The sequence below is a fragment of the Rhamphochromis sp. 'chilingali' genome, assembly GCF_963969265.1.
Source record: "Rhamphochromis sp. 'chilingali' genome assembly, chromosome: 1".
In the NCBI taxonomy this organism is placed as follows: domain Eukaryota; kingdom Metazoa; phylum Chordata; class Actinopteri; order Cichliformes; family Cichlidae; genus Rhamphochromis; species Rhamphochromis sp. 'chilingali'.
Window position 1 is genome coordinate 48,722,194 of NC_137929.1, and position 27,347 is coordinate 48,749,540.

Sequence of the window (27,347 nt, forward strand, 5' to 3'; positions counted from 1 at the left end):
GCATAATACTATAAATAAGACTTTGCCAGTGTGGTTCTTTATCACAACTGATCAAGATGGCAAAAGATTATCTGCTGCGAGGGCCATCCAGTTGATTTTGGAAGAGAGAGGAGCTTCGGATGATGATGTTGACAAAGAGGTTTCAGAATATTTCACATTTCTGAAAATTCAGAGTCTGACAGTGACTTTGAAGAAGAGGATGAAGTTGAGCACCATTTAGTAACAAAACGAAGATGAGTACCCCATCTGCAGCCAGCTCCAGGACCAGAACAAGCCCACCAGACAGCAAATGAAGAAATATGGATGTCAATAACTGGTGAAATCGAATGGTCTTCTTGCCCAAGAAATGAGCCACCCTGCAGAGCTGTTACTGTGATAAGCCAGGGCCAACACGGCTGACAGTTACTCATGTGCAGGACATCAAGTCTTCATTTGAGCTTTTCATCCCAGATTCCATCCAGAAATTTTTTCTGGATTGCAGTAATCTAGAAGGTGGAAGGAGATTGACCAAATTCATCTAAGAACCCCAAAGGCCTACTTTGGGGTTCTTATCCTTGCAGGAGTTTTCAGGTCCAAAGGGGAATCCAAAGAATCCCTGTGGGATGCAGAAACCGGCAAGAACCTTTCCATGCATCAATGTCTCTGGAAAACTTCCACAAAATTTCCAGGATTATCCATTTTGATAACCGAGACGACAGACCAGCTCGACGGCAGAGAGACAAGCTAGCTGCCATCAGGACAGTGTGGGATAAGTGTGTGCACCACCTCCCCCTGTTTTACAAACCTGGGCCTAATGTCACCATTGATGAGCAGCTGATCCCATTTAGTTGTGAAACATGTTGCTTCACGTGTAAATGTGTTGTGTCTTTCCACTCACTCCACTTGATTATAACTGATTTATTTTTTTATAACATTTTATATTAAAAAAAAAGAATCGAGAAGCACTTTAATTCATAAATGTGATCTAACAAAGGTAAAGAGAAAAAATTAACCATGTTTGCTGTTCATATGGCTTGTAATTGGGATGAAGTAAACATCTGTTCAGTAATTTAACATAAAATTGTTTGATAGTGTTAATTTGGAAAGCCAAAACTCTAGCGGGTCCACCAGACCCATGAACACTGGCTGAGTAACAAAAATATGAACACCACACAAGGGTTAAGACAGTTAAACTTGTCAGGTAGTCATGTCCAGCAGGTGAAAATGCAGCTCCATGAACACACACAGCTGTGGATTCCAGCTGTGTCTGTAGTTCTGCAAACTTTGACCCTGACAGAGTTGAGCTTTTCAGTTCAATCAGCTGCATTTCGATGTCGCATTAACTGGCATTAACTCAGCCAGTTAATGAGAGACAAATCCAGCTGCTCATTAAAGCTTTCTGGTTTGATCAGTCTCAAGTCTTCAGATGTATCCGTGTATCTCCGTGGTGCTGATGCTGCACTGAGCAGACAGCTCCTGAAGCATTTGAAGTGTCGGAATGTGGAAATTTCAACATCGCTTGGAAAAACTGCCAGCTAGCAACGTCCCTCTCACCAGTAGGCGAATTTTTTAGCCAATTATAAGTTGAATCTGGTAGTTGGGGTTGTTAGCTAAGATACCGTCATTAAGAAGCTGCACAACTAATGTGTCTATGCGAGCTAATTTGCGATGTGCACCGCTGGCCCAGCCATTTGTTTTTAATGCACCTTCTCAGATTAATTCACTGCGTGTCGTGCCCAGGGCTGGACTGGGACAAAAAATCAGCCCGGGCATTTTGACTAAAGACCGGCCCACCAGGAATTAAAGCCATAAAGCCTGTGACTGAAATCAAACGCTGTTGTGACAGTGATGTACAGTCTTGTTGGTATATGTATGATTTCTATAGATTTTATATCAGATAAAAACTTTGGTTGTAAGATTCAGATAATTATTTAATAACAGCCAGACATTTTAGATGAAAATAAGAAAGTATTTCTTTGTGCCCCCCTCTCCCTGTTAATGCCCTATCTGGCCCCCTGGCAAAACTTTGCTAGACCCGCCCCTGCACAGTTACCAGCTGTCAGCTACACAGAAAAGGATCCTGGTGTTGTTTGTCTCTCAGAAACCGTTCATAACTTCCCTTCAACTCATTCATGTCACCTAAAAGGTAAACCTGTTTCTCCATCACCTGTTCAGCTCTGATGATTCAGTAAGGACATCTCCTGGTTTCATCTTCATGTTTCCCTCTCACCACATATCCAAACCGATATCATGACCAGCAGCTTTTACAGCTGTGGCTCCAGCAAACATCAGCTAATACTAGAAATTAATATTAAATAAATTCTAACAACAGCTGATTAAGCTTAAATGTGCTGCTGTTGTTTAGCGCGACATCCGCTGGTTTCCTCTTTTCGGCACAAAGTGGGCGATAAATAAACAAGAGAGAAAAGCCGATCAGCTGATCATTGATCAGTTTCATGATTGAAGTAGCAACAGAAGAGGGAGGGGGAGAGAATGAGAGAAGAAGAGGTAGCTGTGCAGCATAAACACAGAATAACTCCAGCTTTGTGTCTTTTTCATTGTAGCTGAAGTCCGGGACAAACTGTTCCTTTTCGCCTCAATACGAAATGCGTAATATTTTCTCTGAATGTGGGACGATTACGTTTTATGCGGGACGGTTAGCAACTCTACTAACCTTATGAATAAAATAAAGTTTGTAACATCATAGCATCCGCCCAGCAGTATAGAAACTCCGTCATGCTAGCTAGTACGCAGTACGAATTATTGTAACTGACTGTAAAAAGTCAGCATAACGAAAATAAACTCCACCTAAACTTGGTTTATATCTGACCCAGATAGACTGCAGGTCATAACCTGCTGGCCTCTGTGGAAGCTCCGCCATAGCCACCATCAAACAACTGAGTTATTTTTATACATCGCCCAGCATCTGTCCAATCCACCACCTCTCATTGTTTATACCGTTACAAAAGAAAAAATGGCCAGCTATGGTCTTGCCATCAGTGCCTAGGGTTGCCGACCCCTGATCTAAATCATGAACAGGATCACATGTTGTAATGAGTGAATGAAGTCAGACTGTAGATTTTCCTTCTTCTAGCTGTATTGACTGACCTTTGACCTCATGTGTTGATGACTCTTCACCTCTGTCTCCCCTCACAGGGAGAAGATGATCTGCAGGATCCTGCTGCTCATCATCCTCACCTCATGTGTCTCTGGTTAGTTTACAGCTTCACTTTATGAACTCCAAATAAAGCTCAACAACAGATTTGTTCCAGTCCTCAGTGTGTCGGCTCCTCTCTTTCCCTCTCTGTCTCCTCAACAGGATCATTTGTAGTCAATGTGACACAGACCTGCTATCAGGCAGAGGAGAACCACAACATCACACTGGAGTGGACGTTCACCACCAAACCTGACGGATCCACCAAAACTCTCAACATCCTCTGTGAACTCTTCATCAATGATGAACTCTCAGTCCTGTATCAGGTTCATGAAGGTGTTGAGGTGTCAGAGTCTCAGGATGCAAAGTTTTCAGGACGAGTCCAGAGCGACAAAGACGCCCTCAGCGAAGGACGAATCAGACTGCAGCTGTCCAGACTCAGGACTGATGACTCGGGTCTGTACCTGTGTGAGGTCAACGCGGATTATGGCTTCAGTGTTGGAAGATGTCAGCTTAATATCACTGGTGAGTTGTTTCAGTAAACTATGAATGAATTCAGATCAAAGTCAGAGTGAAGTATGCAATGTTAATTTTTATGATGGTGCGCTTTCTTTGCTATTGTGCAGTTTTGGTGATTAATAATTAAAATTATTTGGTAAGATTGAAATTTAATTTAAGCACCTTGTCATCTGGGCCCACGTTCACTAAAAGTTTCTTTCAGTGTTAAAATTCAAAGCTCATGCACAGGAAAAAAAAATCTAAGAATTTCAAAGTTCCTGTTAAGATCTAAGTTTTATATAAAAGAGCTCCTAAAGCTGTGAGGAAGGATGAGAAGCACTTGTGAGAGGCTCAGGAGTTTCTTCAGCAGAGAGAAAGACAAAGTTCACAGAAACATGTTGGAACAATGTTTCTCCTCCAGGTGAGGAAATAAAAATGGGCAACTTTGTGTAAAACTGTTATTTGATGAGGCTACAGAGACAGTTGACTTTATGAATTATTTAGGGTCTAAGAGCTGATGGTGTTGTTGTTGTTGTTGTTAAAAGCTGAACCATTTTTCTCTGTTTCATTTATTTGGATTAAGAATTAAATATGCCAACACAATAAATGAACACCAGCATTAATATCAGCCTGTAGATTTACCCACTGAGGAGTTTTCAAATATTTAATCAGTTTGTCCAATGCAGGACTCAAAAACAAAAGGTAAATTCAAAGTAGCAGCTTTATTCACTGGGAAAAAAAACTCAAACACTAACTACAAGAAGACTAGACTGGAAACATGAACTCAAACTAGAAAACCGACCAGGAACAGAGAACTAGGAACTTTTCAGGAGCACAGCAGAAACACAGAGCAGATGTATGATGGTTAACAACGCTACAACGGACAGAGGAAAACACAGGGCTTAAATACAAGGGAGCCACGGTCGAGGGGGTTGGGAGACTCATCTTGTAACCTGGAAGGCTGCCGGTTTGATCCCCAGCTCTGTCTGTCTTGGTCATTGTGTCCTTGGGCAAGACACTTCACCTACCGCCTACTGGTGTTGGCCAGAGGGGCCAATGGCGCGATATGGCAGCCTCGCTTCTGTCAGTCTGCCCCAGGGCAGCTGTGGCTACAACCGTAGCTTGCCTCCACCAGTGTGTGAATGTAGAGTGCTTTGAGGGTGTTGAAAAGCGCTATATAAATGCAATTTATTATTATTATAACGAGGGAATCAAATGCAGGAGAGAGGAGAGCACAGCTGGGAATAATCAACATACATAACATGTAGAAAATCTCAACTTGCTGAGCACAGGACAGGGATTATCAAAATAAAACAGGAAGTATGAAAACAAAAACCAGACTTGACACTGAGACACTGAAACATGACAGACTTTGGAACAGAGGAAACAAAAGTAACTAAATGTGGAACACAGGGGAAGACGTAGTGACAGAGAACAAGACTCAGAACTAAGCAAACAACACACGGAGACAAATAAGGAGAACAAGAGTACAGAACTAAACCTTCACAAAAGACATGATATCAGGAACACTGGGGAGGCACAGAAACAAAACAGAAGCCAAGAGACCAGAAAGTATAAATTACATGAAATCCAAGACTATAAATAATTCAAAATACAAAACACTGGGTCACTGACCCAGGACCGGGACACAGTTACAGTCTGACTTCCAGTTTCTTTATTTTTAGTCCAATTTAATCCAACTCTAAGATTGAACTTTTATTTATGTGTTTGATCTGTGGTCTCATGTTTTCCTCCAAATCAAAGGGCTCGGTCACTCCTCCTCACTGAGGTAAAGTTTTAGTCCTTTCTCACTCAGAGCTGCTCTGACAGGTTTATGTAATCTCTCCTAAATTCCTCACTCAGATTATTAGACTCAGTTTGGAGCTCTGAGAGCTTCCCTGACTGTTTGTGAAGCCCTACGTGATGGTTGGTAGCATTGAAGGTCTAACTGATAGTTTCTCTGCTTTTCTTCACTTTGATCACTGTCATTGCCGGATTTTGGTGGGGAAAATAATGAATGATCACTTTCATTGTTTTTCATGTTGATTAGATTCTTTTAATCAGCCTCTGTTCGATAGTTCATTCGAACATTCCAAGACTTCCTGTCCTCGGCCTCTCAGTGACCTTTGGTTTGTACAACCAGTAACAGGTTCAATTCAAAAGATTTTTTTTTTTATCAATTAAAGGTTATCACTTCTGTGTCAGTACTAAACAAACATACTTTTACTGCACCAATAGACATAATTTATTTTATTGCAGATTGTTTTTATTTAATGTTTTATATTTACTTTAAGTGACTCATAGGTGTTTGTGTCTCTGCAGCCATGAGACCTGAAAGAAAACCTGAGACATCAAACACAGAGAGTCAAGGAAGGATCGACCTCTACTCTGGACTAATGGCAGCTCTGCTTCCTTTATTTATTTAAAAGAATAAACCTGTTTATAATTTATTATTTGACTATTTTCTTATTTATTTATGGACATTAATTAAATGTCCGTTCATTTCATTTAAAACATTTAATTCATTATCATTCATTTTGTCACTCCTGGCCCTCCGTACTGTTCCACAGTGTTTTGTTTTTTGTTTTGTTTTTTGTGACAGATGACTGCCCCTCCCTGAGGCGGATTCTGGCAGAGCTTTTTTTCCCATTAAAAGGGAGTTTTCCCTTCCCACTGTCACCAAGTACTTGCTCAAAGGGGGTCATATGATTGTTTTGGCTTTCTCTGTATGCAATATAAACTACTTTGACCTCGATGATGTTTTCATCGATGATGTTTTCATCGAGGTCAAGGAAAAGTGGGTTGATAGAATTGCTAGTCAGAGTAGTCTTGTGGATCAAGACCAGCAAGATCACCAGGGTAGAGAGTACATGCTATTATTTTGCAGCGATATGTTCTATCATTTTGCTGTTTCACCTGATGTTGTCCCCTCTCAAGCAAGGCTGCTGTCTTCTTGTAAAGTCTCTCGACACTTTGTGTACTAGCAGAATGGTCACCTAAAAGGGGAGCACTGTAAAAAGTTCAAATGGTTTGTCTACAGAGTTAACAGGAAAAAACAATGAACTGAATTGTTGGTGAGGTGTTTGAGTTCCAAGAGTGGCCATCAGGGCATTGCAGGCCTCCAAAGGCATGCGCGCGCGCACACACACACACACGAGAATAATGTTCACAGGACTCTGGACCGCAGAGAGATCTGCACTGAGAGATGAATTCAAGGCATCAGAAAACAGAGAATCAATACTAGATGGTGGCAAGAGTATATCTGACTGACACATCAATCTGGCAATGACAGAATCTTTTTTTTCTATGGAACGTGAGGAAAATTATCAAGTAATAACTGACTGAAACATCTTCAGTGGATTTTAAGTGACTACAAGTTTTATTCAGTGGAATGAGAGATAAGAGAGCAACTTCACATTATTACTTCTGTTTAAAGAGAAGATGATCTACTTGCTCTACATCTGATCTAGTCTTCTTTCTTATTCTGCGGATCTGAGATACACATAAATCAGGGCACAGCAGCAAAAAAAACTCAGTTTAAAGCAGGAACCACAAACTCACTCTTGCTAACAGACGAGTCCCAGCATTTACTGTGTAACCTGTCAAGTTCAAAGGACCATCTTTGCTGCAACTGCAGCTGCAAATGCAACCTGTACAATTACAAAAGCAGTTTTAAATTTCTTCCAGCGTTTTTCCTTTGGACTTTCAGCTCCTGCAATAAGACAGAAAAACAGGTGAACTTAATTTTTTTCTCACATTTGACAAACTTTGTTTTCTTAAACTGATAAAACAATTTTCAAACACAAACTTTGTTTTGCTAGTCAGATGGATAATTTATGTTATGAATTGGGTAGTCCTGGAGATGCTAACTCCAGAGGTCAAAAAGCAACCATTTTAGTTACTCTGATGCAAAGTGTAGAATACACAAGTCAACAAGATAAAATCGAATGGAAACTGAAGGAACAACGGGACTATTTATACTCATGAGGCAATCAGAAGGACAAGAAGAAACTACTGAATCTACGGGGGGCGGGGAGGGGGGTCGCTTAAACTAATATATAAAACACAAAAGGCAAACAACTTGCACAAGTTAACATAAATGAAATTAACAGAGGGGATAACAGAGGCGTATGAAAGAAAAACTTTAACAAAATCTAAACATCGGGACAACTCAGGATTAACGACCCTTTTATTTCTGAACTATTTGTCATCTGAGATGACGCTAACAAAAGATCAACAATGGTTTTTTGAACAATGAAAATAAAATTTGTTTTTATGGTAGATTACTATAAATGACAATGAAACAAATGATTAAGTTCTCTGCATCTGAATGCCATCCATCCGTCATCTTCTTCCGTTAATCAAGGGCCAGGTCACGGAGGAGACCTCCCTCTCCCCGGCCACTTCCCAGGCCAACCAAGAGATATAATCTCTAGCGTGTCCTGGGTCTGCGTCCCTGACCCGGAGTGGGTACTCCACCCTTTTCCGGCTGAGGACCATAGCCTCAGATTTGGAGGTGCTGATTCTCATTCCCACCGATTCACACTCAGCTGCAGACCGTTCCAAGGCGAGCTGGAGGCCATCACCCGATGAGAACCACATCATCCGTGAACAGCAAAGATGGATCCTGAGACCACCCAAGTGAAAGCCTTCTGCCACTTAGCTACGCCTAGAAATCTTTTATATAAAAATAATGAACAGAAGCTGTGACAAAGGGCAGCCCTGGCGGAGTCTATCACCCACTGGAAATTAGTCAGACTTATTGCTGGCTATGTGCCCCGAGCTCTTGCAAGGGTTGTATAAGGATTGAATGGCCTGTAGCAATGGACCAGACACCCCATAATCCTGAAGCACCTCCCACAGGATACCCCAAGGGACACGACTGAATGCCTTCTCCAGGTCCACAAAACACATGTAGACTGGTTGGGCAAACTCCCATGCACCCTCAAGTATCCTTGAGAGGGTAAAGAGTTGGTCCAGTGTTCCACAACCAGGATGAAAGCACATTGTTCCTCCTGTTTCCGAGGTTACTACAACTAATGGTTGGACTTGCCTTTCCAGCACCCGGGCACAGACTTTCCCAGGGAGGCTGAGGAGTGTGCTCCCCCTATAGTAGGAACACACCCCCCTTCTTAAAGATGGGAAGCACCCCCCTGGTGCCAATCAAGAGTTACTGCCCCGATCTCCACGCAACATTGTAGAGGCGTGTCAGCCAATAGAGCCCTACAACATCCAGATCCTTCAGGAACTCAGGCCGAACCTCATCCACCCCAGGGGCCCTGCCACCAAGGAGTTGTTTAACTGCCTCAGTGACCTCAGCCCCAGAGAGAGATGAGTCGTTCCCAGTCTCTGCTTCATCCACGGAAGACCTGCCAGTGGCATTAAGGAGGACCTAGAAGTATTCCTTCCACCACATGACAATGTTCTCAGTCGAAGTCAGCAGCACTCCACCCGCACTGTACACATTGCAGGTAGAGCACCACTTTCCTTCCTGAGTTGCCTGACAGGAGGCCAAAATCCTGATGGGACCCCTTCTTCCGCATAGTGGCTCCCTTCAACTCTGGTGTCTATCATTTGGACACATGATAAGGGTCTGCGCAGATATCTGTGTGACTGCCTCTTTGTGACCATATAGACCTGTTCATATTGAATTTACATTACAATACACAAATTCCTCATGAGCCCCAGACAGTGGACTTCAACTGGACTTCAAAGACATATAGTAGGAATGATTACTTGACTTTTAGGTCTCCAGATGGCCACTTCAGCAAATGAGTATGACCTAAGTATAACAAATTTATTAATCTTTTGAAAACCAAGATCCTAATAACTTACTATCAATACTGAGTGTGCTTGTTGCAGAGCTGAAGCCATAATCTGTGTTTACTTGACACAGGTAACGACCCGAGTCATCCACGCTGAGTCTGGACAGTTGAAGTCTGATTCGTCCTTCTCTGAGGGCGTCTTTGTCACTCTGGACTCGTCCTGAAAACTTTTCATCCTGAGACTCTGACAACTCAACACCTTCATGAACATGATACAGGACTGAGAGTTCGTGACCAGTTATCAGGTAACAGAGGATGTTAAGCATTTTGGTGGATCTGTCAGGTTTGGTGGTGAACGTCCACTCCAGTGTGATGTTGTGGTTCTCTTCTGCCTGATAGCAGGTCTGTGTCACATTGACTACAAATGATCCTGTTGAGGAGACAGAGAGGGAAAGAGAGGAGCAGACACACTGAGAACTGGAACAAATCTGTTGTTGAGCTTTATTTGGAGTTCATAAAGTGAAGCTGTAAACTAACCAGAGACACATGAGGTGAGGATGATGAGCAGCAGGATCCTGCAGGTCATCTTCTCCCTGTGAGAGGAGACAGAGGTGAAGAGTCATCAACACATGAGGTCAAAGGTCAGTCAGTACAGCTACAAGAAGATCATCAGCAATAATTATAGAATTGAAAAAAACGAATGGTCTATTGTATTAAAAATACAAATGTCGTTCTGATGTGTGTTGGCATGCTGCAAACGGAACAGGGTCGCATGAAGTGCAATTGAGGGAAACCAGTAGCTGTTCAGATCAGTGGGGATGCAGGCCTTGATGAGAGTTAGAACAAACCTCTGATACACTTCATAATTGGATACCTGCCTTGTGGTGGCAGGTATCAATTAAGGCATGTGGGGATGACAGGGGAATGTTAAAGATGTCAGCACAAGATTTCAGGTCTCTCTTATCATTACTGTAAGCCAGCCTGTCCCCCACCTGTTGACATCATCCTGTGCTCTGAGCAGAGAGCAAACATTTCCATCACAATTTTTGGTTTGGGAACACCTTGAGGGTGTCGGTGGTTAAAAAGTGTCCATAGATAAAATGATATAAGCCCGAACTGCAGAGCCATATAAATCTAAATCTATACTCTATGGAAACAGCTCCAAATCTGTGTTTTTGAAGTATTCTCACTCCAGTAAAATGGATTCTGACTTGGATGGTTTTTACAGCTGGTCATGCTCTGTAGATCATTTTGTAAGTGAACATTAAGGAGGGGAGGAGAGAGAAAAATAATGTGTATAAAAATTGCATTCAGACTTCATAAGTTGTTCTTCCAGTAGTTTCCTGCAATCGGTAAAGACCATCATCAGAAGATCCAGCCTTGGGAGTTCACATTTGGAAATTACAGCAAGAAACACCAGAGAATTAATTTGGATGAACATGTTGGACTTACAAATTTGATTTATACTTTTTTTTTCTGTGCTTGTTTTTGCAATGCTGGATTGTAACATTCAAGGATTTGGCTCCCTTCCTGTAGGATTACATCAACACAGAACCGAGATAAGTGACTCCCTGCATTGGGGGTGTCTAGTGTAATCCTTACATCAGTTTATTGTTTTATGTTATCTGAAAATGTGTCATAAAGTTCTTTAAAATAAAAAAAAGTCAAACTTGGAAGCTTCCTTCCTTTGTGCTATAACTGCAAACTATTTTGTGTGAAAAATAGGTTATCAATCATGAACGAAAAACCTCAAAAACTGGTGAACAGCTGGTATGAAGGTGGAATTCAGTGAATCTAAGCATCATGAGCTTAACTGCAAATTCATCTCTGCTACACTTGATGTAACCAAACTGAGCATGAAACCACAGCCACTGTGCAGCAGTCACACACTGTTCTGTTAAGTCCATCACAGAGCAGCAAACTAACCTGTTTATTCTGCAGTAGCCTGCAACCTTTAAATAAACCAGTTAGTCTGCCTCAGTTTGTTTAGCAGCACGTTTCACATCATGGAAAAACATAATGTCACATGTACAGGCCCAATATCTGGTTTAAAAACATGAGGAATTACATGTGAGCTTTAAATGTTACATCTGAGCTTTACTCTCTCCCTGCAAAATACAGCAGCTGGACCTTTAGCTACAACACACTGAGACAAACTGCACACAAACAGTTTGTGTGTTTGCTGATGTTTGTTGAGCTGATAAAAACCTTGCATTTAAAATTACCGGTACCTTAAAAAACTTAAAAAATTATTCCTTTCATGCTCGTTCCTCTTCTGTAGCGCTAGCTAGATGCTGAAATACCGCAACTGCATTCATTCTGCAGTCATTCCAGTATTGTGTCAAAAACAAAAACAAATAAAAAAACACCATCCAACTTTAAACTCCTGACTTTGTCACACATCATGGTGACTTTGGCACTTTTTATGCAACATCCTTGATAAACAAACATAATTGTCTTTCATGTTTTTCTGTTTAGGCTTAAATTGTTTTGATGTTTGGAGGCTCACAGTGACAAAATAATAACTCGTCCCAAATGCATTTTACCAGAAGTAACCAGCCTGTTTTTAAAATATAAGGAGTAGAAAGTACAGATATTTGTTTAAAAAATATAGGGGGTAAAAGTAACAAGTAGTCAAAAAAATGCTCAAGTAAAGTACAGATACCTGAAAATTGTAGTTAACTACAGTAACAAAGTATTTGCACTTTGTTACTTCCCACCTCTGGAATCAACACATAATCTAATATTTGATACAGTCAGAATAACACATTTTACTTTCAGAGCTGTTGCTTTTAAATGATCCCAAAGAGGATAAAAAATAACACAAAAATACATAATAGACACAAACATAGCAGAAGGAAACATACAGTATATGAAAAGGATGAAATTCATACTTCTCTTGTGTCCTGTTGTTCTTTATGAAACTCTCTTCAACAATTTGAATTCTGTCGCTCAAATCGAGGACTCTGTGTGCTTTCTGTTTTGTGCTACGCAAAGTATTATGCTCACAGTAAAATACCTGATCAATGAAATGATGACATGGTAATCAGTCAGCATTCCTCTCTTATCTATAGCTACTGACTCACCCTCATGTTTTAAGTTACCGGGCAACAACCCACATGTGGCTGTACACACAGCACATAAACTGTTTCTGATCAGCTGACTGGATTGATTTCATCTGTAAGTCAGACTGTTGTGCATATATTTGATTTTATTGATGAGAATAGTTGTAATGGTATGAAAACAGTTACAGATTTTTAGTAGAGAAGAAGAAAAGACAAGGAGGAGGTGGCTTGCACGAATTGGTCTGTAAGGGAGAAAGATGAAAGATGAAGTGCAATTTAAAGTACACAGAGTGGAGGCTGATCAGCTTGAAGAGGGCAGGCAGAAAGATGATTGGACTAGAGCAATGCTATCGGCATTAAGTTTTACAGCATGGAAAAGTGAAAGTGATGTAATCAATCGACCAGCAGCTAAACACTTGGGAAAGCACACTGACGGGTGATTGCAGATCTTCCTTAATGAACTTACACATAAGCTTCATTTAGCTAAATCTCCAGCATCTCCAACAACAAGCTTCATACGTTTTAACAAGGTTTTAGCAGAGTCAGACTAATAAAGTGTTTATGGATCCAGAAGCTGTTTAAATAATCTGTTCCCAAAATATGTCCACATCTGAATGTGTGCCTCATGATAAAAACCAAACTAATAAATATGCCTGAACAGAAATGTGTAGAAGCTGTCAGGCAGTGAGAGCACAAAATGAAAATATGTAAACAATCTTTTCTTTTTCTCTTCATTAACACGTGACTGTGACAGTCAGCCAATACAGACACAAAATGAAGCAGCAGCACCTGAAACCAAACATTTCCTGAAATAAAAATGTAACTAAGATGAGGTCGTGTTTATGCACCACAACATACATTTTAAAAGTTCAATTTGAATCAAATCTTTTTGTTAAAACAAACAGAAGTCTGAAAATATCAGAATCTGATTTACTGCTTGTCACGTGGACTATAAAAGCAACAAAAGTTCTTCCCCTGCAATGCTTTATTTGTTCCCCGCAGCAGAGCAATGACCTGAATCCTTCTACATCTTTTTTTCATGTTTTGAAAAATTAAAATCATCTTGTAAATCAAAGCAGCAACTAAACAAGTGTTGCGTCAAATTTGCATTATTCTTAAAAGTTTTCCATTTACTGATAGTTCCACATGGTTGGAAATGTGTGTGTGAGTGACCTTCACGGCTCTGCATAGTCAAAGGTTGCTGATCCGGTTTGGTCAGTGTCAGGGAGCTGTGTGATCATAAACTCTTCAACTATCCAATCAGAAAGGTTGTGTACAACAACAGGTCAGGATTTACTGTGCAGGACTTCTCTTGGACTGATCTTTATTTTCCTCCTGAATACTGTGCGCCATATACTGATAACTTTGAGTGTTGTCATGTGACCAGTAAAGTACAAGAAAACTGGACCTGAATCACCATTAAAAGTCACAATAGATAAAATAGAAACAATGCAGGATGGTGGCTCTGAATTTGAGTGTTATTTGTTAGTTACACGTCTGTTAAAAGTATCTTTTAGTCCATTTAAAAAGGGGACACATCCATGAAAAAAAGCACTAACGTAAGTAATATAAGGTAAGCAAGCTATGTTGTGTAAAGTGTGAAGACACGGACTCCCTTTTTATTGTACTCCAAGTGTTTGAGTTATATTAAAAATTTGATAAGATTTAATTGGCTCAGGCTAGGTTGTTCTCTTTGAAAGTATTTTGAGGTAAGGTAAAACAAAACAAAAAAAGACGTCAGTATTACCCTTTTGTCAGTTGAAACATGGCGCCACCTTGTGACTGAAAATCTTTTCTGCAGCTCTGAAGACCTTAAAATGTGAATCACAGTGCAGGTTTTCCTTCTGGTTGTTTCCATTGCAGAGGTTGTAGTTCTTGTAGTTTTGCTCAGTCAGTGTAATAATCTAGATCAGACAGGCTCACATGTTGTAATGAGTGAATGAAGTCAGACTGTAGATTTTCCTTCTTCTAGCTGTATTGACTGACCTTTGACCTCATGTGTTGATGACTCTTCACCTCTGTCTCCTCTCACAGGGAGAAGATGATCTGCAGGATCCTGCTGCTCATCATCCTCACCTCATGTGTCTCTGGTTAGTTTACACCTCTCTTTTTTAATTTTTGTTTAGAGAAACATTCTTGGAAACCTTTTGTTATGACCAGAAGAGGTTCTTTCCCTTCAGCACCCTCTGCTGGTCATAGTGGGATTACTCACAAGCTTATATTTTGGTGGGGGGTTTTTTATGTTCCTGTGGCTGTTTGTCGGCTTAGATGGCTTTTAAAACATTTGTGCCTTGGAGAGTTATTGCTTGTGAGTATTAATGATACAACATGTTTACAAGTTTATTTAGTGCAGTGGTTCCCAAACTTTTTTACTAGGCCCCCTTTGTTTTACAAGAAAAATCTTTGGTGATCATTAGTCTTTTAAAATGTGCTATAGAAATAAACTTTGATTTGATTTGATTTAATTAAAGGCCGGTCCGTGAAAATATTGTCGGACATGTGGTGCAAAAAAGGTTGGGGATCGCTGGCATAGTTTACTATAGTAAACTTTGTGTTTGTTTTTAGTTTTACAGGAAGAAAAAGATTGACAGAACTATTGACAAAGTAAAAGCCTTAAACTTAATTCTGTCTCCAATGTTCATTGAAGCCATTAGCTGTCTGCCAAGTTGGGCAAAGGGAGGCACAATAAGGACAGAACACCTTGTATGAACTTAAGTGTTAGCAGTAACTGGAAATGAACCTTATCCACCAGTTCACAGTTCTCCATGCTCTGAGTTTTATAGTAAATGTTTTACTGTGAGTTTTGTAGAGGGATTTTCTCCTTTCTGATAGTTCTTACAACACAGAGAGCCATGTCTCGATTGATGATTTTAATGAGTTCATATTGTAAATACATTTCTATAAGAAAACTTTTTTCAGAAACTCATAAGATAAGATCAAAGAAAAAAGTTATTTCACAACAAATATGATGAATTTTACTGCTGTCACTTCTTTGCTGGACACAAATGAAAACAATTATTCCAGTATAAAAAATACACATGATGCAAAAGGCAGCTGTTGTCTGTTTACCTGCTGGAATTTAGTTTAAATCAAGGTTAATGATATTCAGCATCTTCATAAGAAATTCAGGCTTTATATTGAAATACATGAATCCAGCATGCGCTTTAAATCTGCCGAAAGCATTCAGAGCTGAAAATAAGTTAAATGAAGCCTCGTAAAAATCTGTGTACAGGCTACATCCAGAGTAAAATATTGTATGTTTTCTCTGAGCTCACAGTTAAGCTGATGATTCTCAGGTGGAGTAAATACATGCGATAATAAGCACACACAGGAAAACATTAGTGTGCAGTAAATATTAGACAATCTTGTAAGCTTGTACTTTAAGATATATTTGGTTTAGAAAAAGATCTTAGAAAAAGTGAAGGGCCAGAGGGAGAACATATCTACAGTGGGCTTTAAATCTCTGCAAGTTGTATTTGGTGGAATCAGTGAAAGATCATAAAACACATTCCCACAAATACTTTAAAGAGAAGATTGTGTGTGGTTTGATTTGCATTGGATCTGGTCTCCTTTCTTGTTCTGTAGATTTGAGACAAGAAAGACAAAGAAACAATGATGTAACTCACAGCAGAGGAAACAGTTCAGAATTAAAGATAAAACAAACTTACCTCTGCTAGCAGACGAGCCACAGTGTTTACTATGAAACCTATCATGACCATCACAGTACCAAGTATTATAACTGCTATGAGTGCAGTTGTCAAAAAAAAAACTGAAAATTCTCCAGTTTGGTTGCTGCAAAAGAAAAAAACAGGTGATTTTTTTTGAAAGGCAAAAACAAAAAAGGTTTTTGAGCAAAAACATAATTATCTAGCTATAAAGTCTAAAAGAAAGTTTAGCGCCTCTTTGGATTGTTGAAGACAAGGCATACTGAAGGAACAAACACCAAGTCCTACATGAAGGCTATGATAAGGTCCAAAATACAAAAGGGTACAAAAATAGAAACTGAGGGGAAGACTGGACTATTTTATATACATGACGTGATCAGGGAATTGTACAAAGACAGTAATAGGGCTATCCACACAGCAGACGAAGTCAAACTAAACACTAAGTAGGTAAAGCGCAAATAGAAAAGAGCTCATTTGTTTAGTTTTGTTATGTTCAGCATTTCACATGTTACTAGACAGGGACAATTTTAATAATCTACTTACGAATGACATTAAGTCGACATCTTCCAACACCAAAGCCATAATCTGTCTTCACCTCACACACGTACAGACCCGAGTCATTACTCCTGAGTCTGGACAGCTGAAGTCTGATTCGTCCTTCTCTGAGGGCGTCTTTGTCACTCTGGACTCGTCCTGAAAACTTTTTATCCTGAGACTTTGACACCTCAACACCATTATTGACTTGATAGAGGACAAAGTGTTTATTTTGAACATGGCAGCAGACAATTGAAAGAGTTTTGGAGGATCTGTCAGGTTTGGTGGTGAACGTCCACTCCAGTGTGATGTTGTGGTTCTCCTCTGCCTGATAGGAGGTCTGTGTCACATTGACTACAAATGATCCTGTTGAGGAGACAGAGAGGGAAAGAGAGGAGCAGACACACTGAGAACTGGAACAAATCTGTTGTTGAGCTTTATTTGGAGTTCATAAAGTGAAGCTGTAAACTAACCAGAGACACATGAGGTGAGGATGATGAGCAGCAGGATCCTGCAGATCATCTTCTCCCTGTGAGGGGAGACAGAGGTGAAGAGTCATCAACACATGAGGTCAACACATGAGGTCAAAGGTCAAAATGGTAGCCCTTCGGCTGAGAATCTGAAATTTCCACTGAAGTCACGGGTAAGAGGTAAGTGGAACCAAGATCTAGGTCATTTGCTTTTTGAAGTTTGCAAAGACTACTAACTTTGCAACATAGTACGTTGTTCTAAACAGTTTTTTCAGGAGTTCTTGTTGAGCTTTGTTTATTTTTAGTATGTTTTTTTTGCAATTGGATTTACAGTCCTTAAAAAAGCACTGTGTTTTAAAGAACATACATTAAGAAACTGATTCTATTAGATTTATATTCCAAATTTGATAAAATGCTGATTTTATAGCAGCAGAATGATTGTATCTCTACACTTTAAACATTTAATAAGCTTTCTGCCTGCACAGAATGGATCGTCAAACATACATCATATTGAATACATTATTCAATACTTATTTTTTAGCCTTATTACTTTATTATTATACCACTAGGAAAAAATAAGGTAAGGATTCAGCACCATGATGTAAACTTGTGGCAATAGTATATTCAGTATTCTGGACATTCTAAAATGTCACTGTATGTGCGTGTGTGTGTGTGTGTGTGGGTGTGTGTTTTATGTGTATAGATTTTTTAAAATTATTACTCATTTAACACTGTCCAGACATGCCTCCACACAGCCCTGCCCTCCACCACTATCAGCAGCAGCAGAAACCCCTCAACAACAACATTGTACTCACCAGGTAAAACATAGGCAACATTAGCTTTAACCTTGTCCCCACCTGATGACAGTGATATAGTATATTGTGGTTTAGGGGGTTGGGAACCGGAAGGTTGCTGGTTCGATCCCCGGGCTCTCTGTCCTGGTCGTTGTGTCCTTGGGCAAGACACTTTACCCTACCACCTACTGGTGTTGGCCAGAGGGGCCGATGGCGCGATATAGCAGCCTCGCTTCTGTCAGTCTGCCCCAGGGCAGCTGTGGCTCCACCAGTGTGTGAATGTGAGAGTGAATGAATAGTGGAATTGTAAAGCGCTTTGGGTGCCTTGAAAAGCGCTTTGTAAATGCAATCCATTATTATTATATGATCCCATATTAGATTCTTGATGAATGTGGGTTTTGTTATTCAGCTTGGTTCTATGAGCACCCGCCCCTTCAAACATCTCCACACAGCCCTGGTGCTGGGCGCCATCTAATGAAAACTTTGAATGCTGTCATATGACAAATAAAGTACAGTTAAATTGGACCTGGATCACCATTAAAAGTCACAATGAATGAAATGGAAAGAATGCATAAATGCACATTTCACTAATCAACATTTCACATAAACAGTGAACAAGAGCAAAGCAGCATTTCTCTTGTATTTAAACTCTTCTGTTCCAGCAGTCAGAGCAGACTCTGACTCTCTACAGCTCAGTACTCCTCTGCTCGCCCCCCAGGCTCCAGCAACCTGCAAAACAAGGCGAGTCAAGGCTCTCTGCGCCTGTTTAGAGTCAAGCCCAACATAACTCTGGTCCTTTTTGAGGCTATTTTTAATTAAAGAGAACTAAGGTAAATTGTGTTTTCTCAACTGAGCAAAATATCTAACTTCTCCGTGGTTACAGATCTCTTATGAACCAAACTGAATTTCTACCAAAATACATCTATTAGTGAAAATGTGTTAGGGTGTTAAATTAATGTCACAAAAATGTGACCAACACATTTAATGTCAATAATAGCAGCTGCATGAATAACGGACATATAAACGTCTGACTGCTGTTTCTACCTTTTGACAGGATTGTTCTTTCTGGCTCAAAGTGACTTGTTGCCATATCATGAGAGGTATGTTTGACAGTTTAGAAGCCAACAATGGTTTAAATACAGCTATCTTTTTTTTTGGCAATGACCAAAAATTACTTTTTGGCACAGCATTCCTTCTAAAACTTAATAATTAAATCTGATTGTCAGATTAGCCTAATGCATAACAATGAGTGCTGTAGCCTGGTGCACAGCAGGCTGCTGCACAGAGATAATCATTACCAAAAATAACTCGCCAGAATTTGATGTTTTATATCGGACGTTGACTCTAGACATGATGTGCTACTAATCTTATTGTAAACTTGAGTTTATTGCTTTTGTGTTATTCAAAGTTTGTTATTCAAACACTAGGCAGTTTGGCATATCTCAGTGCAGGCTACACTGGTTAGTCTTTAGTACTGTGGTGAAGTTTACAGTCATGCTCTGTGTTGGGCTGATGCAGAGAAGATGTGATTAATGTGAATTTGCATCGAAACCAGTTTTTTAAAATTTAGTTGATGATACTGCCTTGGTGTTGGAAATGAGCCGTGCAGGTTACTTAACATCTCTTTGACTTCATTTTCCTTCCACAGTCCAAAGACACACAGTTTGTGGGGTTAGGTTAATTGTTCAATTTTATTTATAGCGCTAAATCATAACAACAGTTGCCTAAAGGCACATAAGGTAGACTGTACAATAATACTTAGGTAATAATATATATACAGAGAAAAACCCAACAATCATATGACCCCCTAAGAGCAAGTGACAGTGGGAAGGAAAAACTCCCTTTTAACAGGAAGAAACCTCCTGCAAAACCACAATATTTTGCCCCACATTCCCCACATTGCATCAATCTTGAGCTTTCTCAATGTTTCACCTTGAGTAGGTTCAATAGCTGCAGCCTGAGCTCGGGTTACAGGAGCTCACTGCCCTCAATAACTGCACCTTCCACCCCCCGATGGTACCCAAGCTTGTGGTATCAAACCGGTTTTGTGTGTGCGAGGCGTTATCTGCATTTGAGTTGCAGACCTTTTGAGTGCTGTATCTGTGGTTGATGATGAGCGATAGATTTGTTTTCCACCGTGTTCTTCAGATCCTCCTGCACAAGACGAGCTGAATGACCTGCTAATGGAGTAAAGTTTTAGGGTCTCTACCAACTACTGTCAGACAAGGTTTATCATGTGTACATTTCTGGGTGGTCTGAACGTGTTTGTAGTCTCCCATGGACACATGGACTAAACCATCTTCTTTGACAATATGGGGGAAACTCAGTTTAGTTATTCTGCCTTGCAGTTCTGAAATTGCTTATTTTCATGATTAAGTATTTCTGGTATCAGTTTTGTCTTTTGAGTATAATAAAACTCACATTGTGAAAATGACACCTATGCCCAAGCATCAGTTTACTGCAGGGGTGTCGAACTCCAGGCCTCGAGGGCCGGTGTTGGAATTGATATTTTTTATATTGTCATTTGTGCTAAAATATAGATATATAATCATTGCCTTTATGTGTCCTAATATGGCTATCATTATGAAGAAAAAGCCAGACAGTCAGAGGATTTATTTTCAACTTTCTAACATTTCCTTTATCTGTCTGTGAGACAAAATGTGCTTTCTTTATTTAGATTGCAGCTTAGTCCAGAGATGAGCTATGTTATACATTTGATAAGCACCATGTTCTCTTTCTTTTAAAGTCCAAGACTTCGCACCTTTAAATGTTCAGTTGAGACATGACCTATTACAAGTTCCTGTTTTTATAGTTTAGCGAGACGCTTACTTCTGCTTTTCTGCATACACACAGTTTAAGTTCATTGAAAGGTCGTATGTCTATGTATGGTATGGCGGGAAACACACACACATACATGCACCTACAGACACAATACAGACACTGATGTTGTTCAGATATGACTGGTTAAGAATGTCACGTGTATTTGTAATCGCATATTCGTGAATGATTGCTTGCTGACAATAAAAAGGACTGTAGCGAAGGAATCAGTCGAAGTTGGCTAAGGACAGGTGAAGGCCTGGGCTGACTTCCCTCGCGAGCCACAAAGACAAAAGAGCTCTGTCTTGTCTTGTTTTGTCGTGCAGTTAGTGGTCTCGTGTTCCAGCGGGGTTTGTGTCTAGATAAACCCAACAGCCGGTGTCCTGCAGGTTTTAGATGTGTCCGTGATACAACACAGCTGATTTAAATGGCTAAATTAGCTCTTCAACATGTCTTGAAGTTCTCCAGAGGCCTGGTAATGAAATAATCATGTGTTTAAGGTATGTTGACCAAGGGTGTTATCTAAAACCTGCAGGACACCGGCCCTCGAGGCCTGGAGTTCGACACCCCTGCTTTAAAAGGTCCTCACCTTTCCAACAAAAATGCTGGTTTTCAATTGAATCATATATTGTACTGATTAACTTAGAAACTGTAGCCTTCTTACACATCATATCAAAGAACCTTTACTTATTTAAGTATTTACTTGCCATAGCAGCCTGTTTAAAAGCACCTGGAGAAAACATCTGTCAGTGAAATATACATTTGTGCATGTGCATATTGTTTTATCTTGACAACATCTAGAAGGTTCCCACAAGCTGCAAACCTTTTTTTCATTTCAACCACAAAGGAATGTGAAAGGATGTCACATGGCACAGTGGTAAAGTGTTGATTCTGAAACTTTCCAACCACAACAAGGGGGGTACACTCTACAGCTTGGCTGTAGATAGTCAGAGAATTTGGTGAAGGAAGTTTGTTCACAGGCAGCTCAGCAGGTTTTGGAAAACAGACACACACATAGCGCCAACATCAGAGGTGCTTTGTGTTCTGCAGGAAGCATCTTAAAGCTTCAGTTGGACCATCAGGTGTTCCAGGTCTCAGAGGAATGAGATTCTGTAGTTCAAAGTTCAGATTGGATTTAAAACAAGAACAACAGTGAAGCATCAGGAACAGACACTGAACACATGATGTGACATAAATGGCCAAATGGCTTTTTCAGTCTCAGCTGAAGAAGTCACGCTTTAGCTTGAAGTTGTGAAAAGAGATTGCCCGACGTTCTCCTTCAGGATCTTTTGATGGACAGCAGAATGCATGGTTCCAATTACCACAGCAAGTCGAGGTCCTGAAGCAACAAGGTTTTTCCACTGTGGAAGCTAATGAGGATTAAAATGTTTAGTGCATAACCTCTATCTTTGCCAGGATTTAGACGTGACATTGAGGGGGAATTGGATTTCATCACTAGGTATCACCTAGATAAACATGTGCTTTATTTACCTCTGTGTATTACATAGGGCCTAATTGGAACACTAATTGGCAGAAGTGCACAATAACAAATAGCACCCCCCTCAAAAACCCCACAACATCTGTTACAGTGAATTTAAAGAGTAAAGTTGCGTCTTCATAAAAAAGTGGCCACCAGTGGGCATAGTTTGGAATGCAGATCCTTTATTGAAATTAAGTGAAAATAACACTTGTGCTCTTGTTTTGAGATAGTGTTGTAGTTCTGTAAGAAGAAACAAATGATATAATAAAGAGATTATTTTCTGCTGAAGAAGTGGGCAATGTAACATATTCAGACACTAACTTTTTACTGCTAATTTCTTAAACATAATGGAGAGAAAGAAATGCTTAAGATAAACATAATCTAGAGCAAGGCCACCATACTATATGTTTAACATAAAACCTTTGCTTGCCATGTATTTACACAGTTCATCACAAAGCATTGCACAAACTATTACTAAGTAACTCATATTAACTTGTTCAAACGTCAGCACCTCCAAAGTAATAAACTGTCTGATGACGCCCTTATAAACAACTGCAACCACGTGGAAAGTTGGAACAAACTACACAATCACAAACAATATAAACAGGGAAGAAATCAGCAGCAAGCCTTGAATCTTTTTACTGGCTGTACAGTCTTCACAAACGTTGAAACTCACCACCAGATCTATATAATAACTCAACACCACAGTCCTTCCACTATGATCCCTTTCCACACCTCTACCAGCAGTCTCCTTGCGCAGTCAGGGAGTATTTTGATTGGTGGCCAATTTAGTCTATCAGAGGAGCCCGTCCTTTGTCACAAAGCAGATTTCATATTTTAAAGTCCTCACAGCTTCACTTCTGTTTTTTTTTCTCTGTCAGAAGGTGGTGCCATGTTTCAGCTGATGAATATAATTGTATTATTGACCTCACTTCTTCCACCTTGAACACAGAAGACTTTCACTGACTGCTGCAGTAAAGTTAGACTTAGATCACACATTGACCCACATGAATAATATGTTGAACAGCTGGCTGATGATTCGCAGTTTGGTGGATCTAACGGAAATATTGTGCCTGAACTCATCCTCCTCCTTTCAGCTCAATGACTCACAAACTAAAAACCCACAAGCAGCGTCAGCTTGAGCGGGGGACTAAAACGATAATTATCTGTGGTGTTCACACAAACTACCTGATGCTTCCAACCATCGTGAGAGGCAGCTGAAGAAGATGATGCTGGAGAGCTCCAATCCTGTGCATCTCTGCTGTCTTTCTTTCTCGATCGAGAGAAAGAAAGATCCGTGTGTTTTTGTGGGGCGGGGCTAACCTTGTGCTGCCTTGCTGTGAAGGTTGGTGTTTCCAGCCCTTCGTTCCTGTCCATCTGAAGTTAACAAGCTCACATTTATGTCACCTGTTGATCAACTCATTACTACTTGCTCAGTCTTTGACAGAGCATTGAATACAAAGTAAAAAGTAGGTCATTTTTAAAACATTAAACAGCAGTTACAAATGGCTGGAAATATTTATCGATCCATTCGTGTCAGTGTGGTGGGGGCTGGAGCCTGTCCGAGCTTTCATAGTGCGAGAGATGGTGTACACCCTGCAGGGCTAAAACATGGAGACAGACAACCATTCACATTCACACCAGTTAACCTAACCCCACAACTGCATGTCTTGGGAGTACCCAGAGAGAACCCACGCAAACTCCACATAGGCCCAGCTCAGTTGATGGACTCAGGACTTTCTTGTGAGATAACAGGGCTAAATACTGTGACATCATGCTGCCTGCATTATGTTTCATTATTTCTGTTGAGCAACATTCAAAAGTTATTTACTTGCAGACAACAATAACAATGTGGCGTCACTACTTGTAGTGAGCCCAGTGTAGACCTTACATGTAGCACGGTCTACATTTAGGTTCACTAGTTGAAGTGGGAAATACTTCAAATAAATAAATACTGAGAACTGAGTTGCAAGGATTGTTAGTAACCTTTGATAACTAAGGATGAAGGTCTTAGTCATGTGACGTTGACATCAAATGTAGTGACATCTATATGTAGGCTAACTACATGAAATGAGCCTACATGTAGGACTTTCCCACTTCAGCTATAACAAACCACCTCCCCTCACTTACCAGAAACTCTACTCAGAAATGGAAGCAGAAGAGTTCCCTTAATAAGAAAGTTTAACCCTCAAAAGGTCAGAACGTGGTGACTACATATGTCTGTAAACACCCATCACACCGTCAGCGATGTGCTGGGTTTCAAACCATCGAGTCTTTATGAGCAAATAGAAAGATTTATAAAGGCAATTCTGCTCTGAAGTGGGAACCAGTGAAACAACTTGGTCTTGCAAATAAGGCATTACAATAATCTAACATGTGTGATACGAGAGCATCGACCAATTTCTCAGTCAGTTTGAGATAAGAACTTTCTATTGCTGTAAATTTTATGAAGGGTAGAAAGCAGCGAGTATCCTGTATAAGACTTGTATCATGTTATAATTCTTTGTGACAGCACCAAGTGGGACTACTTTGAGCTATGAGCCCACTTATCGCTAAATGCAGTGATCTGATTGGTCAGATCTGTTTCTAAGTAAAAACATCTGTTCCAACACATTTACCAATGTGTAAAATCAAAATGTTTCACTTACCTATTCTCAAAGCAGCCGTTCACACCGACTGCCTCATGTTACTGGGCGAATTTTCGACATGTATTTTCAAACCAAGCTTAATTTTTTCCACTGATTTTTCAGATATGAATAAACGGATCTGACCAATCGGATCACTGCATTTAGCGACAAATGTACTCCTAGTTTAAATCGCACACCGGTACTAAATGTACAATGATATTGTAAACAGCTAGAAGATGTTTCTGGTCAATGTGGTCCCAAATCTGCCAACAAGAGCTCAAACTGCCCCACTGACATGCTGAAATATGTACAAAAACAGCTGTGACAGAGCTTCAACTCCTGGCTTAAACCATGAAATTCCTTCTCCACCTTGTCAGGTGAATTGGACGAACCCAGAATGTCAGTTTCTTCTTTTTCTTGACTAGACTTGCCATTACTAATGTTGTTTTTTTAAAAGAATGCTGGTTTTATTGTGTGCTAATACTGGATTTGTGGCTATATTCCTTCTCTTTGCAGTGTAGCACAGATATGTTATTAGTGCCTTTGTTGCTGAACAGCTGCATAGTTAAGAATCATTTCCCTTTTGGAATAAAACAAATAAATCCCAATCTTTCATCTCCATACGCTTAGAAAATGATTGAACTGAATGAATCTCTGAGTGAATGTGAGAATCAGATTCTTATCTGTGGTCTCTCTGTGTCAAACAGAGAGACCGAACATTTAGTCACAGCTCCACTGAAACATTTATTCTGCGGTTTGTCTCTGCTACATGTATGGGAGTGGTAAGCCCCTTTGTAGCCTGGGTTGGATTTTCCAGTCCTCCTTATAAGCTGATGTCAGAGTAAGTGGAGTCTCTTCATTTGAGGCTGGAGCTACAAGTGAGCGTCCTCTGTGCAGTATGATGTGTTAATGATTTATAAAAATATTTAAGAGCAGAAAGCTTCATTTCCACTCCTGTGTCAGAGAGAGAGCACCTTTCACTGTGTGTGGAGGCCGATTAACCTTGTAGCTTAAAACTTTGTGGTGTTGTCAGTTTCTTTGTTGAAAAGCTGGGGGCTACGTGGGCTGGGTGTTGCAATAGGTTTCACTGACAGCTGTGCTCCACTGGGTTTCGACTGAAGGTCTATTTTTATACTCGCAAAGGTGGGTTCACACTTACAGGGTGACAATTGAGCACTAAAAAGCTGTGGGTTAAACACATCGAGGATTTTTTAATCCTCGAAGTTTTGGCTTCAGGTCTGCTCTGAGATTTGGACGACACACATGAGGTGTGTGGCTTGTTACTAGCATAGCAGTGTGACTGCCCGCTGTTACACTGCTACAGAAATTCTGTGCATTACCATCCCATCTGTCTAATTATCTCTTTTCTTTCACAGAATGATGATGGTCTACAGGACCCTGCTGTTCCTGACACTGGTTTCAGGTGCTTATGGTCAGTTTACACCTTCAGATAATGAGCATAAACAGGGATGGAGCTATAAAATAAGATGCTGATTTAGGATTTAGTTAAGTTCCACTTTATACTTAAATAGACTCCTGATTTCTAAAAAGCTGTTTCTAATATTTTAGCTGCATTAGTATCTCAGATCAGTGCAGCCTGACTTGTATGGAACGCCAGGACTGCCAAAATGAATTAATTAAATACACCATTAAATAATTAATTAAATGTGGCAATAATTAATTTAAATTGGAATTAATTAATTAAATAAATCGTTATGACACATGTAATTAATTAATTATTGACACATTTAATTAATTATTTATGTATTTCACATTTTAATTAATTATTGACACATGTAATTAATTAATTATTGACACATTTAATTAATTATTTATGTATTTCACATTTTAATTAATTATTGACACATTTAATTAATTATTGACACATTTAATTAATTATTTAATGATATATTTATTTATTTCATTTTGGCAGTCCTGACGCCTGGCTCTCGTCATGAAATAATTTTATCTGTCAGCCTCACCCATCAAACTCAGGGGGCGGGGTTAACGCTGCCCATGCAGCTTCTCTAACATTTGATTGGTTGCCGTGCAAAGTAAGTCAAAACAGGTCGATCCTAGAAAATCGATTGCTTGTGTAGACTTGGGGCAGCCAGTTATCCCAGAATGCAGATCAAATCACAAGCAGCAATGGTGGTGGTGTAGTTTTAAAATACCCCGTTTTTCTGTCACCAGCTACACTTTTAACAGTGTTTTAGCCGCGAATGTCGCGACGTATGTCTGGTCAGGTTGTCAACATAGAACATGTTTGCAAAAGTGCTCAGATGTTTTCAGAGATTTCACTAGCTCTGCTAACAGTTAGCATGCAGAGTGCACCCAGGGGGTTACGTTAACCGGTTTGTTTACATATTCCACTCTCCGTGTTCCACATGTTGCATTCGCAGATTCTCATTTTCACCGAACGATCGTCTCTTTCCGCCTGGTCTTGTGTCTCTGTGCTTCTGTAACATAAAGAATGAGCTGACATTTTTCTCACGAAAC

General features: G+C 40.0%; 4 protein-coding genes across 6 annotated transcripts in view; 2 read left to right on the forward strand and 2 right to left on the reverse strand.

The window, feature by feature from the left end:
* Positions 1–3,136: 3,136 nt before the first annotated feature.
* LOC308401706 (uncharacterized protein) lies at positions 3,137–4,442 on the forward strand. The gene is made up of 2 exons (XM_080890050.1): positions 3,137–3,191; positions 3,299–4,442. Exons 1-2 carry the CDS (start codon positions 3,143–3,145, stop codon positions 3,673–3,675), a joined length of 426 nt encoding a protein of 141 aa, XP_080746176.1. The 5' UTR covers positions 3,137–3,142; the 3' UTR covers positions 3,676–4,442.
* A 1,961-nt stretch (positions 4,443–6,403) lies between these two features.
* LOC308401669 (uncharacterized protein) lies at positions 6,404–12,388 on the reverse strand. The gene is made up of 4 exons (XM_080889995.1): positions 12,291–12,388; positions 9,934–9,989; positions 9,467–9,826; positions 6,404–7,343 (listed from the first exon to the last, which is right to left on the reverse strand). Exons 2-4 carry the CDS (start codon positions 9,980–9,982, stop codon positions 7,240–7,242), a joined length of 513 nt encoding a protein of 170 aa, XP_080746121.1. The 5' UTR covers positions 9,983–9,989; positions 12,291–12,388; the 3' UTR covers positions 6,404–7,239.
* LOC308401503 (uncharacterized protein) overlaps positions 9,624–27,347 on the forward strand; it is a 32,016-nt gene continuing 14,292 nt past the window's right edge. The window contains exons 1-3 of one of the 3 annotated variants that reach the window (XM_080889735.1): positions 9,624–9,701; positions 9,796–10,037; positions 26,225–26,280. The gene's annotated coding sequence lies outside the window, so the exon portion shown is untranslated. Of the gene's footprint in view, positions 9,702–9,795; positions 10,038–17,202; positions 17,311–26,224; positions 26,281–27,347 lie in introns of those variants that run through there. The other 2 variants (XM_080889733.1, XM_080889734.1) reach the window with 2 other exon arrangements.
* The window catches only part of LOC308400855 (uncharacterized protein), a 218,367-nt gene continuing 206,870 nt past the window's right edge, over positions 15,851–27,347 (reverse strand). The window contains exons 5-8 of the transcript XR_013972424.1: positions 17,134–17,189; positions 16,670–17,026; positions 16,130–16,253; positions 15,851–16,040 (exon numbers count right to left, since the gene is read on the reverse strand). The gene's annotated coding sequence lies outside the window, so the exon portion shown is untranslated. The remainder of the gene's footprint in view (positions 16,041–16,129; positions 16,254–16,669; positions 17,027–17,133; positions 17,190–27,347) is intronic.

What these genes read in the sequence shown, in the direction of transcription:
- LOC308401706 (XM_080890050.1), top strand. Translation starts at nt 3,143, where the DNA reads ATGATCTGCAGGATCCTGCTGCTCATCATCCTCACCTCATGTGTCTCT. An exon ending in CCTCACCTCATGTGTCTCTG is followed by an intron (nt 3,192 to 3,298) that starts GTTAGTTTACAG and finishes TCTCCTCAACAG; the next exon opens with GATCATTTGTAGTCAATGTG.
- LOC308401669 (XM_080889995.1), bottom strand. Translation starts at nt 9,982, where the DNA reads ATGACCTGCAGGATCCTGCTGCTCATCATCCTCACCTCATGTGTCTCT. An exon ending in CCTCACCTCATGTGTCTCTG is followed by an intron (nt 9,827 to 9,933) that starts GTTAGTTTACAG and finishes TCTCCTCAACAG; the next exon opens with GATCATTTGTAGTCAATGTG. An exon ending in AAGCACACTCAGTATTGATA is followed by an intron (nt 7,344 to 9,466) that starts GTAAGTTATTAG and finishes GTCTTATTGCAG; the next exon opens with GAGCTGAAAGTCCAAAGGAA.